This window comes from Pseudophryne corroboree, chromosome 4, assembly GCF_028390025.1.
Source record: "Pseudophryne corroboree isolate aPseCor3 chromosome 4, aPseCor3.hap2, whole genome shotgun sequence".
Taxonomy (NCBI): Eukaryota; Metazoa; Chordata; class Amphibia; order Anura; family Myobatrachidae; genus Pseudophryne; species Pseudophryne corroboree.
This window is the reverse complement of record NC_086447.1, coordinates 809,407,446-809,422,724: the sequence shown is the minus strand read 5'-3', so window position 1 is coordinate 809,422,724 and position 15,279 is coordinate 809,407,446. Positions and strand designations below refer to the sequence as shown.

Genomic DNA, 15,279 nt, shown 5'->3' with positions numbered 1-15,279 from the left:
AGATTGCACCCTTCTCGGCCGGGCACAAAAATCTAACTGAGGCTTGGAGGAGGGTCATAGGGGGAGGAGCCAGTGCACACCACCTGATCCTAAAGCTTTTACTTTTGTGCCCTGTCTCCTGCGGAGCCGCTATTCCCCATGGTCCTGACGGAGTCCCCAGCATCCACTAGGACGTTAGAGAAATAAAGATTATTATTATTATATTATTAATAATAATAATAGTAACAGTGACATGCAGTCAGGATGGGCAGAGCGTCTTCCACTGGGAAAAAAAAATACCGAAAAAAATTAGGCTGCTTCTGCAGAGGTTCTACAACAGCATTGCTAGCTCATGTAATCATGATCAGTGCCAGGAAAGAAGGGATTATTGCCCAACCATTTGTGGCCAGTCTTCTTTCTTACCTGCAACAAACTGATTTTATGTTATTAGTTGGTAAAATTGTGTAAAGTTGTGATTATATAATTTTTTTATTAGTAACAAAGTATATACTACTGCACCTTTGTATAACGCCCACATGAAACATCAGGTTCACATATGGTGTGGAAATCTGGCTCTAATACTAGCCAGTGCCTCCCAGCCATCGACTTCCCTGCACGGATATACAACCAATTTCGGCACCTAATGTACAGAAAACTACCAACATTTCTGAGATGATTCTCATGGTGAGGGCGGATATTTTCCTACACAAAGCATATTTCCTGTGCATTGACACCAGTAAGAACACTTTTGGGGACGATGAAATCATTTTTTGTGCACCTATCAGGGCAATTAAGTTGTTGCTTTGATCGGGCGCCCATTACTTTTTAAGTGCCCAAACAGGCAGCATTTAGACAAGAAAAGCAGCTAATCCCGTCTAAAGTCCTGCTAAGGGCGCCCAAACTCCTTTTTGGGCAACTAAACGATGGCCTTTTCACACATTTCTTCTCACTGTCCCAGGAGGCAGCGCAAATGAAATCTCTCTCCTGTGGCTAACGGGCGCCCAACTGGAGCAACAATTGAATTGCTCTGTTTTGTGCCCCCTACCGAGGGAAAATACCTGAGAGTGTCATCCTTTTTACTTTTGTCTTTGAAATGGAGGAAAAACAAAATACACAAACGAAACAAAAAACAGCAAGAAAAGTTGAGAACAATAAAAAAAGCATCTCCAAGCACTTGTATGTTGTAACTTTTGCTTAAGCGTAACAGACGTTGACATTAAAAATATTGGCCACACTAGGATGTGCAAAAAGTCAGTACATTACTTTTTCTGATTAAAAATAAAACCAATTATAGGAGGGGGAAAAAGATCAGTGGTTAACACTTGAAAGTTCAAAAGGGTACATACAGATGTGCCCTGACACGCCTATCCTTTTTGCACAATGTACAGCGAAACACCTGGCTTGACATAAGACGCTCCAGTATGGGCAGCAGTTCCCTTGCTTGCGTTCTTTTTCCCGAATTTTGCATGTTAGTCACATACAAGTTCACTTATAACCCTTTTACACCGCCTGAAATATCCTGGTTTTTGCATGGGAGTGCGCAAAATCCCAGATTGCAGGCTGTGTAAAAGGGTCCCCTCTCCCAAACCCCCGAGTCCATATTCCCGGAAATTTAACCCGGCTATTGACAAGGGTTGGACACGGGTAAGACCCAGGAAGGAGGCGGTGTAAATGGGTAAACCAGGTCATCCAACACGGTACCCATTTACAGTATGGCAGACCTCCCGAACCGCCGTGTCCGGCAGGTGGGAGGCTGGGGGGGGTCAAGGCACATGCTGTCTATGCAGACAGCAGTGCCGTGTTGGGTGCCCGGCAGTGCAGGAGGCTGGGTGCAGAATAGCGGGCTTCCAGATTGCTGGGCCTGCCCCCAGCGTACGGCACCAGAGGCCCAATCTTTGGGGTCTCCCACGCTTTGAGAGGACATCATCATCTCTAAGTGCTAGCCCAAAAGACACTGCACCTACAGTGTAAACAGTGCGGATCGGCACTGCAGCGTGAAGGTGAGAGGGGTGGAGTCCCAGTTCCAGGTCTGACCTGGCTTGGAGCATGGGTTGGATCCAGGATTTTGGTGTAAAAGGGGTATACTAGGTATTTATGATTAGTGTTTGTTACAAAGGCATTGCTATAAAGCTGCAGATTAAGCATAAGGATGTGGCGCAAGGCTTGGCACAGCTCACTCGTACTGGTCTTTCGCCTTTCTACCCAGATTGCTTATTCATGAATTTTGCATCGTAATTTGCTTATATTATAGTATTATACCAAGTACTTAGGGTATTTTTGCCACGAACAGTTGCATAGAGTAGCTAAATCGCAAAGTCTGTGACACGTCAAACAAGGCTTTTTGGCCCAATTTGAGGGTAGGTGTTGTGGACACAACTGTGCGTGTATGCGTAGACAACACACGTGTACAGGGAACGAAAGGTTCTTTTCCATACTGTTTATTTGCTTACACACAGTTGGAGGGTTACCCAGTTATTGCTTATGTCACCCACCCGGTACAGGCACCGACTGGTACGAGCAGCACTAGCCGCACTCACACACACAGCAGCCGGCCGCAGATAGAGCGCGAGCCTGGGAAGAGGCTGCTGCGAGATTTATGAATGGCCGCGGTCACGTGACGGCCGGGTCTCCGACGTTCTATTCACAAATCGGAGGAGTTCTACAGACACAGGATCCTGCTGCAACACCCCCCGCATCCGACCCCACCCTTTGTACTTGGGACATGTCTGCCGTGACAAAGGCAGGGCAGCCGACGGAGTAAAGGTGTCGGTACCTCAAACCTCCGAGGTTATCTCGCACCACCGGGCTGCAGCAATGTTTTTGTTTTGTCATTCTATTTTTTTTTTTTATGAATGAGAGTTGCTGCATGCAAATGAGGGCAAGTCAGAGGAAAGATGGCGGACGGGGAAGGGAGGGAGAGTAGGAAACACAGTAACTGCACAAACACTGCTCAGCAACAACCCAGGCTTATATAGCACTGACCAGGCTCGCCCCAACCGGGTGTTGTGTGACGCAGGACACCCCCTTCCCCAGTCATGGGGACAGTAGGGTGAGAGGGGGCAGCTGTGTGCAGTAATGTGCAGGCTTGGTAATCTGACAGCAGCCACCTATAGACCTGGGGGCCGGGGTAGGAGAGCATGCTGGCTGGAGAACTAGCTTCCTGGGAAGTTTAGCATACTTCATTTCCATATACAGAGATGGAAGGGAGGGAGCACTCAGACATCTCCACTGTTGCCAGAGGCTCATTCAAGGCCTCTGGAGTGAGCAGAGAGCTCTGCATTGCAATGACAGGCTTTACATAACACTGGCACACAGAGCCTCTGCAACACATAACCTACATGGGAACCACAGCTTACCATGTTCATATCACCAATGTGCATTTGTATATAGCCTTTAGAACTTTTCGCATTAGTGAAACATTTCAAAAAAGTAATTCAGGGGTGCAATACTGTCGTAATTACTAGACAATATGGGGGGATTCAACCGCCGTGGAGATATGTATATTTATTACTAGTTATTTATACAGTGCACACATATCCTGCAGTTTACAGAGAATATTTACCCATTCACATCAGTGCCTGCCCCAGTGGAGCTTACAGTATATTTATTACTAGTTATCTATACAGCGCACACATATCCAGAGAATATTTACCCATTCACATCAGTGCCTGCCCCAGTGGAGCTTACAGTCTGTGGGACCTAATCAATATTTTTTCCCCACAGCTACCACTAGGGGGGTGCAAAACAGAGCAATTCAATTGTTGCTCTGTTTAGACAGCCGGTAGCCGTGAGGATAACATTTCTTCACACAGCATCCTGAGGTGCGAGGAGAAATGTGCGCAATCGGCAAATCCAAACTCCCAAAGCAAGACTTTAGACGGGTTTAGCTGTTTTATGCGGCTAGGGTTAATTTTGTTGGGAGCCAACTACCTGCCAGTATATTTTTGGATTGTAGGAGGAAACCGGAGCACCTGGAGGAACCCCACGTGAGTATAAGGAGAATGTACAAACCCCACACAGTTATGCGGAGTACACACTTGACGATAAAGTGAACAATGTGGCCGATACATCGTTCATGATATTGTTTGGTGTGTATGCACTATGACGCTGACAGCGTGTGATCCTGCGTGTTGTCGGCCGACATCAGCAAGTGTGTATGCACTTGCCAATGGGTCCCCTCGCTGGGTACACGTCATCTAGTGTGCACTCATCTTTAGAGCCATGGTGGGAAACGAACCCATGACCTTAGTGCTGTGATGCAGTAATGATAGCATGTTACACCAGTGGTTGCAAAACTTTCTTGAATCTCAGCACCCTAGACGAGGATCAGCATTTTTTCCACGGCACCCTTTGGATAACAGTTTTTTTTTTTATTGATAAATTTTGAAAACAATACTAAGTAAATTGCGCCTACTTGTCATCCTTAGGTTCAGTTATGTGGTGATGTACAGTTTTGCTTTGGTTTGTCCACGTATTTATGATAGGCAAAACCACTGTTGGAGGCTGCCAATCACTTTGACCATAAATAATTTGATTTGGTGCTGGACCACCAACCCTGGGCACCCCTGCAAGAGAGTCACAGCACCCCAGGGTGCCTAGGCACACAGCTGGGAACCACTGCATTACACTATCCATACTGCCCTATATGCTAGTTATGGAAGGGCAGACATCCTGTAGTTAACTTACACTACCCATGGACACAAGGTGCCATTCACTTTGTGTCCCGCTGGCTGGATTGAATCCCCCCATATATTTTTCATTATTTTAACATCTGGAAGATCAAGATCAATATAAACATAAGGGGGTACATTTAATAAGCAATGCTATTCAAAGCCACCACATCTTTGGCCAATGGATTTAAAAAGAGGCAAAAGTAAAGACTAAACCAGGCATGTTTTAGTATTTAATATCATTGCCTCTTTAAATCCATCAGCTGTAACTACCGAAGACACGGGCTTTGAAAACTGGCGCTTAGTACATTTACCCTGCTTAAGGGGAAAATTAATTTGTTTTTTGGGCGGCGATAAGTAATGCGCACCCAATGGAGATACTCAATTGTTTTGCTGTTCGGGCGCAAATGTACTTATCTCACTTGTTGCACCCAAATGCACGGAGTTGGCTGCATAAAGTGGCTAAACCTGTCTAAATTCCTGGTTCGTACATCCAAACACTAGTTTGGGCACCAAAAAGACAGACTTTTTGCAGATTTCAGCTCGCCACCTCACGAGAGTGCCAGCAGAACAATAGTTCCAACAGCACCCATAACTTACAGCTGCACACAAAAAAAAAAAACCTATATGATACTGGTTATGTGGCAATCAGATAATGCAGTCACTCCCTAGAAACGGGTGTGGTTCGTTTTATCGACAGTATCTAGGTCGACAATGTTTAGGTCGACCACTATAGGTCGACAGTCACTAGGTCGACATGGATGGAAGGTCGACAGGGTTTCTAGGTCGACATGTGCTAGGTCGACAGGTCTAAAGGTCGACATGAGGATTTTTTTTTTGGGGTGTCGTTTTCTTCGTAGAGTGACCGGGATCCCAAATTAGTGCACCGCTTCGCTCGCCATGCTTCGGGCATGGTGCCTTCGCTCCGCTACCACTTCGCTTGGCACACTTAACCGTTCCAATCGTAGTCCACGTGGATCGTTAAGTATGAAAAAATCCACACAAAAAAAAAAAAAGTGAAAAATTCATGTCGACCTTTAGACCTGTCGACCTAGCACATGTCGACCTTCCATCCATGTCGACCTAGTGACTGTCGACCTATAGTGGTCGACCTAAACATTGTCGACCTAGACACTGTCGATCTTCAGACCGGATCTCCCTAGAAACACATCTATCTAGATTTTAGACAGTGCTGAAAACCCGCTAACTGTAAGCAATGTGACATATCCAGCATATTTCCATATTGCTTGTACAGTAAAAGCGGATGTTCATGCCACAGAGGGCTACACAACGCTGGGAGCTTTCATATTAGTCTGTTTTTTTTACTATTGTTATGTATGCACAGCTTGAAAACAGAGGAACCCAGGATCCACAGACTACAACGGTGGTGAACGCTGCATTTCTTTAGTTCCTAAATGGTAGCACTTTATTGTTTTTTGTGACATCACCTTCAAAAAAACAGCAGGAATCAAAATACACTTAGCACCCAACACATTCAAGAGCAAATTCAATTAAGTGTGAGGTTCCATCATGTGGCTGCGCACACAGTATATCAGGAATACCTTGCTTGTTTTGTGCTCGTACCTGTATGGGATGTGAGCACAAACAAAAGGATTTCCTGCCCGGTTAACCTGCATAGTGTTAGTATGTGACGTTCTAATTGATCAACGAAGCAAATCAATTATCTTCAAGTACAGTATGTTCAAATGAGCAAGCCAGTGGTTCTCAAATCGTGTGCCTAGGCACCCTGGGGTGCCTTGGAACACTTGCAGGGGTGCCTTGAATTGGTGGTCCAGGACCAATTTTAATTATTTATGGTTAATGTAATAGACAAAACCAGTGCTGTTGGCTGTTAATCATAACATATGTTGACAAACAGAAAGAAATCATGTCCCTCACCACACAATTGAACATAGGGATGACATACAAATATAATTTACTTCATTTAATATTTCTTCCAAAACTTCATAATAACAAACTTTTGGCCTAGGGGTTCCGTGAAGAAATTCTGATACGCTAGGGCACCTTGAGTCAAAAAAGTTTGGGAACCACTGGAGTAGTAGGCCCTACACACTGGGCAATATTACTGAAAGATATGAACAATACCGTTGATATCTTTCAGTGTGGAGGCAGCAACGATGAACGATGTGCGGCCCCGCGCTAGTTCATCGCTGGTGCCCCGTCGCTTGTGCATGCAGGCCAATATGGACGATCTTGTCCATATTTGCATGCACTGCTATGGAGCCGGGGGGAGTGAAGAAACTTCACTCCCCCCGCTGCCGGGTCGCCCATCTGCCGTATCGGCGGCGGGTCGCGCAGTGTGTAGGGCCCTTAAGCCTTATATACTGTAGGTTGTACACATTTATTCATGGTGGTGGTAACTCCATGATACCTATGCCATATCTCACATGGGCACAAAAAAATTGCTATTATGACAATTACAAGGCATTCAGCACAAAACTATTTTTTTCTTGAGTGTATAGGGGAGACCCCTAACATATTTACAAGTGAAATACATTTACTGCTGAAATACCTACAGATCAAGCAAAACAATATCAACTGATCAATTTATCTGAAGACATACAAGTATATCTTCCAAGTTCCATAAAGTTACTAGGACTGCCATACTTAAAAAAAAAAAAAAAAAATGTAGCTCCAAGTTTAAGAAAAAATAATAATTTTGTATTCATAAATATCTGCAAAATCAGTCACAATATACAGTATATCAACACATATTCAATGCATATAGCAAAGTGTGTATCTTGGCATTACAGTACATACTGAAATGTGCAATAACTATACATGCTATATTTATGACAGTGTAACAATATAACAAGCATGTAAAACATCTTCCATTCCAGAGCGGTTGGCTATTCTGTTTTCACTGCACACTTTAAGATGCCGATTTTCAAAACATTTGGAATGCTCGTACCTTAAAAGAACTCATCAAAGTAACCATCTGAGAGACGAACATTTTATTACAGCTGGTATCTAATGACAAGTCATACATAATTTCCCCTCAGGGCCCTTTAACGCATCAAGCTTACTGAATGGTTTATAATTACATGGTAACCAAGTTCTTAGAATGAATGGCAGGCCTTAAGGTAACCCAAACAGAGAGTGCAGCCTGACAGGATAAGCAGTACATAGTGATAAGCAATAGAGAAGAAGCTAGATATTACTATATTTCACACTGTGGCCTGAAAGAAAACATAACCCAGAATTCCCTATGTGCACCTTGAGCAGGAGTGTTCACAATACATCAAATTTTGGTATTTATGAACACCAATGTTATTTTATATTATTATTATTTTTTTACTTATTTTTGTTATAAACAGTGGCACCTGCTCTGTGTTATGTCTCACTTCCCGAGAGAGATTCTCTGTACCAAACCTGAGAAGAAAAAAAAATCTCGGAATTGCTTCAATCTCTAGACCATAAACAGTAAAACCAATTTCTGAATGGTTGTTTATCACTTCGGGTGCATAAAAACAAAACAAAAAATATATAAAACAGCACAAGCTCTGATTGTACTAGGATCACAAGTAAACAATTATGCCAGCACTGCAAAGAACGACACGGGTAAATACACCACCTATGTTGAATTATTATGAATAACATGGCATGGCTCTGTTTGTATTTCATTACGGAGCAATGGAATTTGCCAAGCTGTCCTCAGACAATGCATCAACTTACTATGTTCTGCAGCCGTCCACAAGAAACAACAGGAAAACATGCACACAATACAAGATTTCATATATATGGCCATTATGTAATAAATAGGATACGGTATAATATACGCTTCTGACAGCTACGTGATTTTTGCTAAACGCCACTACTACATATTCCCACCACAAACTGTGGCAAGCCTGGGAAGAGTGAACTTATTCATTATGTAATATGTCAACGGCAGAACATTAATGAACCATTATAAAAACACTGCTAAAAAGAATATGCCAATTTTAATGTTGCAATACAAGCACCAGCATCACAACACTAGTCGCCGTGAAGCCCCCTCACTGCTATGAAACTTGTACACATGAAAATGCGTCAATGCTTTGGGCAAGCCTCTCCAACAGTCTTATCAGTCACATCAATATACTGGTTTAAAATGCCAAATGCCCACTAGATGGGTGACATGTATGACTACAGCCATCCGCATGCCATTTTGCAGTTGCTGCAGAAACGCCATGTATGCATTTAGCACTCACACTCAAGTAGGCTGTATTATATAATGCCATTATAAAAAGAGACTGATGTATGTAACAAGAGTTTCTGCAGCAGCTGTGCCTAGGTCCACAACTCACCCTATCTGCCACTTGCTTTGTGGGCTTTCAAGCCTGGCATTTACTATTATTTTGTATGCAACCTTTATTTCTCCACACAGAACATTTATAAATGCACAAAGACATGCAAACATTATTTTGCATGACCTATACATGCACATAGACATACATATATATGCACATAATAAACATAGTAACATTGCAGTTGCATGTAAGGTAGTAATGCCAGCTGCCACCCGATACCCACATGCTGTTCTGCATCCCAGGCATGCCCCCTGTGTATGGATGCAGCCCTGCCAGTAGCATGGCAACAGCACTGCGGCCCATGCAGCCAGCAGCCGGGCTGTTACTGTGCCCCATGCTGCGTGCAATGCCACCATCTGGGGAGCGAGCAGGGGAGGGCAGCAGCGGGCGCGGGGAGATGGGCACTTACTCCTCCGGGGGGGCTTCCTCGCTCATCTTGTCCTGATCACCGTCTGGCTCCCGCCTCGGGGGGCTCCGTGCAGCTCATCCTTCCTTGGGTGCGGGGAGAAGGGGGCTGCAGGTCTAGCATGGATAGCGGTGCCCCGCACAGTCCTCCTCCGGTGCGTGGGGACCGGGTTATAGCCCGCAGGCGGCTGCCGTTGCGCCCCGCCCGTGTGGCTGCTGGTGGTGGCCCCGTCCGAGCCCCATCTCCGGTTACTCCATGCCGGCTGCTCCCCTGCTGCTGCCTGCCGCGGTGCCTGTCTCGCAGTGCGCTGTGCCTGTCGGTGTGCGCAGCCTCTCACCCGCCGCCGCCGCCGCAGGGACAAGGAGGAGAGAGACAGAGAGGAAGCGGGGCGGAAGCGATGACGTCACCCTCCCCAGCAACAAGCGGCAGCTGCGGGGAGGAGGCGGGAGGGGGGAGAGCAGGCACACGGCTCACAGGAGGGGGGAATGGGGCTGGCTGGGGTACATACAAGCCCGGGGAGGGGAGGCTCACCATGTCACCCAGCCAGGAAGTGCCATCACTGTGTGCACATATGCTACATGCACGCCTGCTGGCTACCTCTGCCTTTATTCTTATTTATTGTGCGGCTGGGCATAGCTACACATAGATATACTGTATGCCTGTGACATTGCTGTCTCTGCACTGTGCTCTGCTCATTCTCATCTCTCACATTAACTCTGCACTTTTAAAGGAAAAAACACGCATACTGTATCCTGTACCAGAGAAGGAACTCTGCTTACTGTGTGTGTTTACTTCTCTAAATGTGTTTATTCACACAATATTCCACAAGTTGTTCAGTGGTTGGTGGCCTCATTCAATTGTTTAATGGGTGCCCATTATTGCATATCGCCCCATCATTTGAAACGGGGCCATATGCAATTGTTTAGGCGCCCATTGTATTAGCAAGCTGATCGCACCGTGAAGTAACGGATTTAGCAGAACAAAACAGCGAAACTTGTTAGCAATAGCAATTGAATTGCTCCCATAACGTCCATCTCACACTCTGGCCAAGGGTCACATATTTGCAAAGAGCGAATTTTAACAAGTGGTGACACCCATGTATATGCGATGTTGCAGTCCTTACGGTTTGGAAAGTGGGACTATCCAGTATAAGCTCCTGGGTACACACCACAGCAACATGCCCCCCCCCCCCCCCCCCCCCCACTGCACAATGAAGCACGCAATCCAACAAAACAGATGAGGAGCTGAGCTACTGAACAATAATCGCTGTGCCTTTCTATACACTGCACGATGTGTGGGCACGCTCTTCCCTTCACTGTGTGGAATTGACTGATTAATGGATTGATAATCAAATCAAACATTGCGGACTATTTCTCATATTACTCATGTGTATACACTTGAAAGATAATCGTGCAGAACTGTTCATTGGCTGGATCTGAACGATTATCGTTCAGTGTATGGCCAGCTACAGATTGGTTCTACTGTCTCATTTATCCCATCTCTCCTATTACTTTAAGGGACCTATTTATCATTAAATATTTGTGGCATATTTCCAGGAAAACTGCTGTTGTTGGGGGGTAACCGCAAATAATTAGTATCACCCCTATGTATGAAGGAGAGATCGCAGCAGATATATGCTGCAGTCCCTCCATTTCTGACTAGCTGCAACCCACATAGCTTTCTGTTGGAGAAGCGATGCTATCAAATTGGCAAGCTCCGGAATGCCAAGCTTTGCAGAGTTTGGCTCCCACAGCTTTCGCCATCTGAAGATGGTGTTAGCCCGTTGTAGCCTATGGGCTACACTTAGGGTGGCCAATCCCGGGAGATGGATTTAGGCCAAAAATCGTCTGGGATTCAATCCCGGGACTGGAAGCTCCAAACCTGGGGATTTCGGGATCAGACGGTCCTTTGGTTTTTTTTTTAATGCCAACCAGCGTTGAGCGTCCTCAGGAGGCTCAGGCGCTGCCCAACTCCCTCCTCCCGGGTCCCCGTGCGCATCGTGACGTGAAGTCAGAGCTCAAGCTGCACAGCCAGCTGCCCGCTACTCCCTGCACAGACCTCATAGAACTGGAGGAAGTGACTCACCCACCCTCCCAGGTACTATGGTGGTTAGTTATGTGTGCAGTGATGGGGGATGGGACACACAGGAAACATACCAATCCCAGGTATCCGGGAATCCCGGTGTTGACCATTTTTCAATCCCGATACCCGGGATTAAAAAAATGGCCCAGGATTGGCCACCCTAGCTACACTTTGCATGCCCAGGAGTAGATTGTGCATGTGTGGGAGTCCCAGCACTGAAGTGAACACATCGCAGGGAGGGACACCTTTCGGAGCCCCTCTCTATGTGTGCTGCTTCATCCATCTGGGCCATGTAGTCACATCCCGCAATGAGATTTTGGGCACTAATATTGCGCCCAGATCGCATTTCAGATGCAATTATTGGTAAATAGACCCCTTAATAGTTCTTCCCCAATATACTTCACAGAGATTAATGTTTCAAATTGCTCCTAGGGATAAGGGCATTTCAGATTTGCTTTTATTTCAAGTGTGAAATATTTCAAATTACTTTTATTAAATATATTTGTTTCAGAACACGTATATTTGTGTCTCTATGAAAAAGAAATCATGAGAGTATTGTTTGTTACCTGCAAGGTGGTGTAGGTTTCTGGCCTCATTAAACAGCTTGAAAGTCCTGTTGTGCCCCACAGAATCAGGAACATGGGCAAATACAGAGAATCTCATTCTTTATTAACAACAGTATTATTCATCACTTTTTGCACCTCAAAGTTTTATATTTTGTAACCTGTTTCCACATTTACTGTATATTCAGGCAGTAGAACGCAGTCAGGTCCCTGTGAAAATGATATTCTCTTAATTGCGCTCATCAGTGTTTATAGTTCTATAAAATAGGTGCAATGTCTGTAATTAGACTTTCGTGATGTGACTATTGCATTTCACCTCCAGTTAAATGATCTTTAACAAGTTGGATCAGTAATAACCCGTTTACACTGCCCACCCGGGTCCAGCCCAGGTCACTGAACACGGGTTTTGCGCTGTCGCAGTGGCTTATAACTCTGTTTACATCGCAGGCAGGACCTGAGTTGTTGCCAGGGCTTCCCTCTGCACTTGGCGCTGACATCATCTCCAAGTGCCGGTGAGTTGACTCTCCATAGGCTTGTAAAAGGACCCGGGTCCAACCCTGCTCGTTACCCGGGTTGGAGTGCCAGGACTGGTTTTTTTTTTCGGGGACCCTATTACTCTGAGCCACGATGTCCAGGTCAACCCAGCAATAATTCGGGTCGAAGCGGTAGTGTAAAAGGGGTATAAATGAGCTGCAACTGGTGAGACCATGGCCTATCCACTATAAACCAGTACCTGATGAATATAATTCAGGCAGTTCCTTAGTAATGTTATCTACTCCAAGCAAATTGTTTTGCTGCAACTTAGCTCATAAGAATAGATTGTTCATACATCTGCTAGATACACATACAGTGTATCTTCCAGTTATGTTTTTTTAGTAGTCTCTCCATCTATTCACGCCCACGTTTTTGTACGGCCTATAAAATAATTTCAGGTGGACTACCGGTAATCTCACTGCCTGCATTGCATTAACATTTTTAAATGCCATCGCAGCGCTGGGCGGCACTTCTCATGCTGGACGGCCCCCAGCATGAGATTTTTTTCAGTAGCTGTTTTTGCGATTTAGCAAAAAATAAGAATTTACTCACCGGTAATTCTATTTCTCGTAGTCCGTAGTGGATGCTGGGAACTCCGTAAGGACCATGGGGAATAGCGGGCTCCGAAGGAGGCTGGGCACTCTAGAAAGATTTATGACTACCTGGTGTGCACTGGCTCCTCCCACTATGACCCTCCTCCAAGCCTCAGTTAGGACACTGTGCCCGGACGAGCTGACATAATAAGGAAGGATTTTGAATCCCGGGTAAGACTCATACCAGCCACACCAATCACACCGTACAACTCGTGATACTATATCCAGTTTCACAGTATGAAAACAACTGAGCCTCTCAACAGATGGCTCAACAATAACCCTTTAGTTAGCAATAACTATGTACAAGTATTGCAGACAATCCGCTCTTGGGATGGGCGCCCAGCATCCACTACGGACTACGAGAAATAGAATTACCGGTGAGTAAATTCTTATTTTCTCTGACGTCCTAGTGGATGCTGGGAACTCCGTAAGGACCATGGGGATTATACCAAAGCTCCCAAACGGGCGGGAGAGTGCGGATGACTCTGCAGCACCGAAAGAGAGAACTCCAGGTCCTCCTCAGCCAGGGTATCAAATTTGTAGAATTTTGCAAACGTGTTTGCCCCTGACCAAGTAGCTGCTCGGCAAAGTTGTAAAGCCGAGACCCCTCGGGCAGCCGCCCAAGATGAGCCCAACTTCCTTGTGGAATGGGCATTTACAGATTTTGTCTGTGGCAGGCCTGCCACAGAATGTGCAAGCTGAATTGTACTACAAATCCAGCGAGCAATAGTCTGCTTAGAAGCAGGAGCACCCAGCTTGTTGGGTGCATGCAGGATAAACAGCGAGTCAGATTTTCTGACTCCAGCCGTCCTGGAAACATATATTTTCAGGGCCCTGACAACGTCTAGCAACTTGGAGTCCTCCAAATCCCTAGTAGCCGCAGGCACCACAATAGGCTGGTTCAGGTGAAACGCTGACACCACTTTAGGAAGAAACTGGGGACGAGTCCTCAATTCTGCCCTATCCATATGGAAAATCAGATAAGGGCTTTTACATGAGAAAGCCGCCAATTCTGACACTCGCCTGGCTGAAGCCAAGGCCAATAACATGACCACTTTCCACGTGAGATATTTTAGATCCACGGTTTTTAGTGGCTCAAACCAATGTGATTTTAAGAAACTCAACACCACGTTGAGATCCCAAGGTGCCACAGGGGGCACAAACGGGGGCTGAATATGCGCACTCCTTTCACAATGTCTGAACTTCAGGTACTGAAGCTAGTTCTTTTTGAAAGAAAATCGACAGAGCCGAGATCTGTACTTTAATGGAGCCTAGTTTTAGGCCCATATTCACTCCTGCTTGCAGGAAATGTAGAAATCGACCTAGTGGAAATTCCTCTGTTGGGGCCTTTTTGGCCTCGCACCATGCAACATATTTCCGCCATATGCGGTGATAATGCTTTGCCGTAACATCTTTCCTGGCTTTAATAAGCGTAGGAATGACTTCTTCCGGAATACCCTTTTCCTTCAGGATCCGGCGTTCAATCGCCATGCCGTCAAACGCAGCCACGGTAAGTCTTGGAACAGACAGGGCCCCTGCTGAAGCAGGTCCTGTCTGAGCGGCAGAGGCCATGGGTCCTCTGATATCATTTCCTGAAGTTCCGGGTACCAAGCCCTTCTTGGCCAATCCGGAACCACGAGTATCGTTCTTACTCCTCGCCATCTTATTATTCTCAGTACCTTTGGTATGAGAGGCAGAGGAGGGAACACATAAACCGACTGGTACACCCACGGTGTCACTAGAGCGTCCACAGCTATCGCCTTAGGGTCCCTTGACCTGGCGCAATACCTCTTTAGCTTTTTGTTGAGGCGGGACGCCATCATGTCCACCTGTGGCCTTTCCCAACGGTTTACCAACAGCAGGAAGACTTCTGGATGAAGTCCCCACTCTCCCGGGTGTAGGTCGTGTTTGCTGAGGAAGTCTGCTTCCCAGTTGTCCACTCCCGGAATGAACACTGCTGCCAGTGCTAGTACGTGATTTTCCGCCCATCGGAGAATCCTTGTGGCTTCTGCCATTGCCATCCTGCTTCTTGTGCCGCCCTGTCGGTTCACATGGGCGACTGCCGTGATGTTGTCTGACTGTATCAGTACCGGCTGGTTTTGAAGCAGGGGCCTTGCCTGACTTAGGGCATTGTAAATGTCC

At 45.9% G+C, this 15,279-nt stretch overlaps 1 protein-coding gene across 1 annotated transcript in view; it reads right to left on the bottom strand.

Annotated features, from left to right (window-relative positions):
• The window catches only part of SPRED2 (sprouty related EVH1 domain containing 2), a 172,429-nt gene extending 162,550 nt beyond the window's left edge, over window positions 1–9,879 (bottom strand). Inside the window, exon 1 of the mRNA XM_063918414.1 lies at window positions 9,369–9,879. Within this exon, the coding sequence (XP_063774484.1) occupies window positions 9,369–9,394 (26 nt within the window). The 5' untranslated portion in view covers window positions 9,395–9,879. The remainder of the gene's footprint in view (window positions 1–9,368) is intronic.
• Window positions 9,880–15,279: the final 5,400 nt, after the last annotated feature.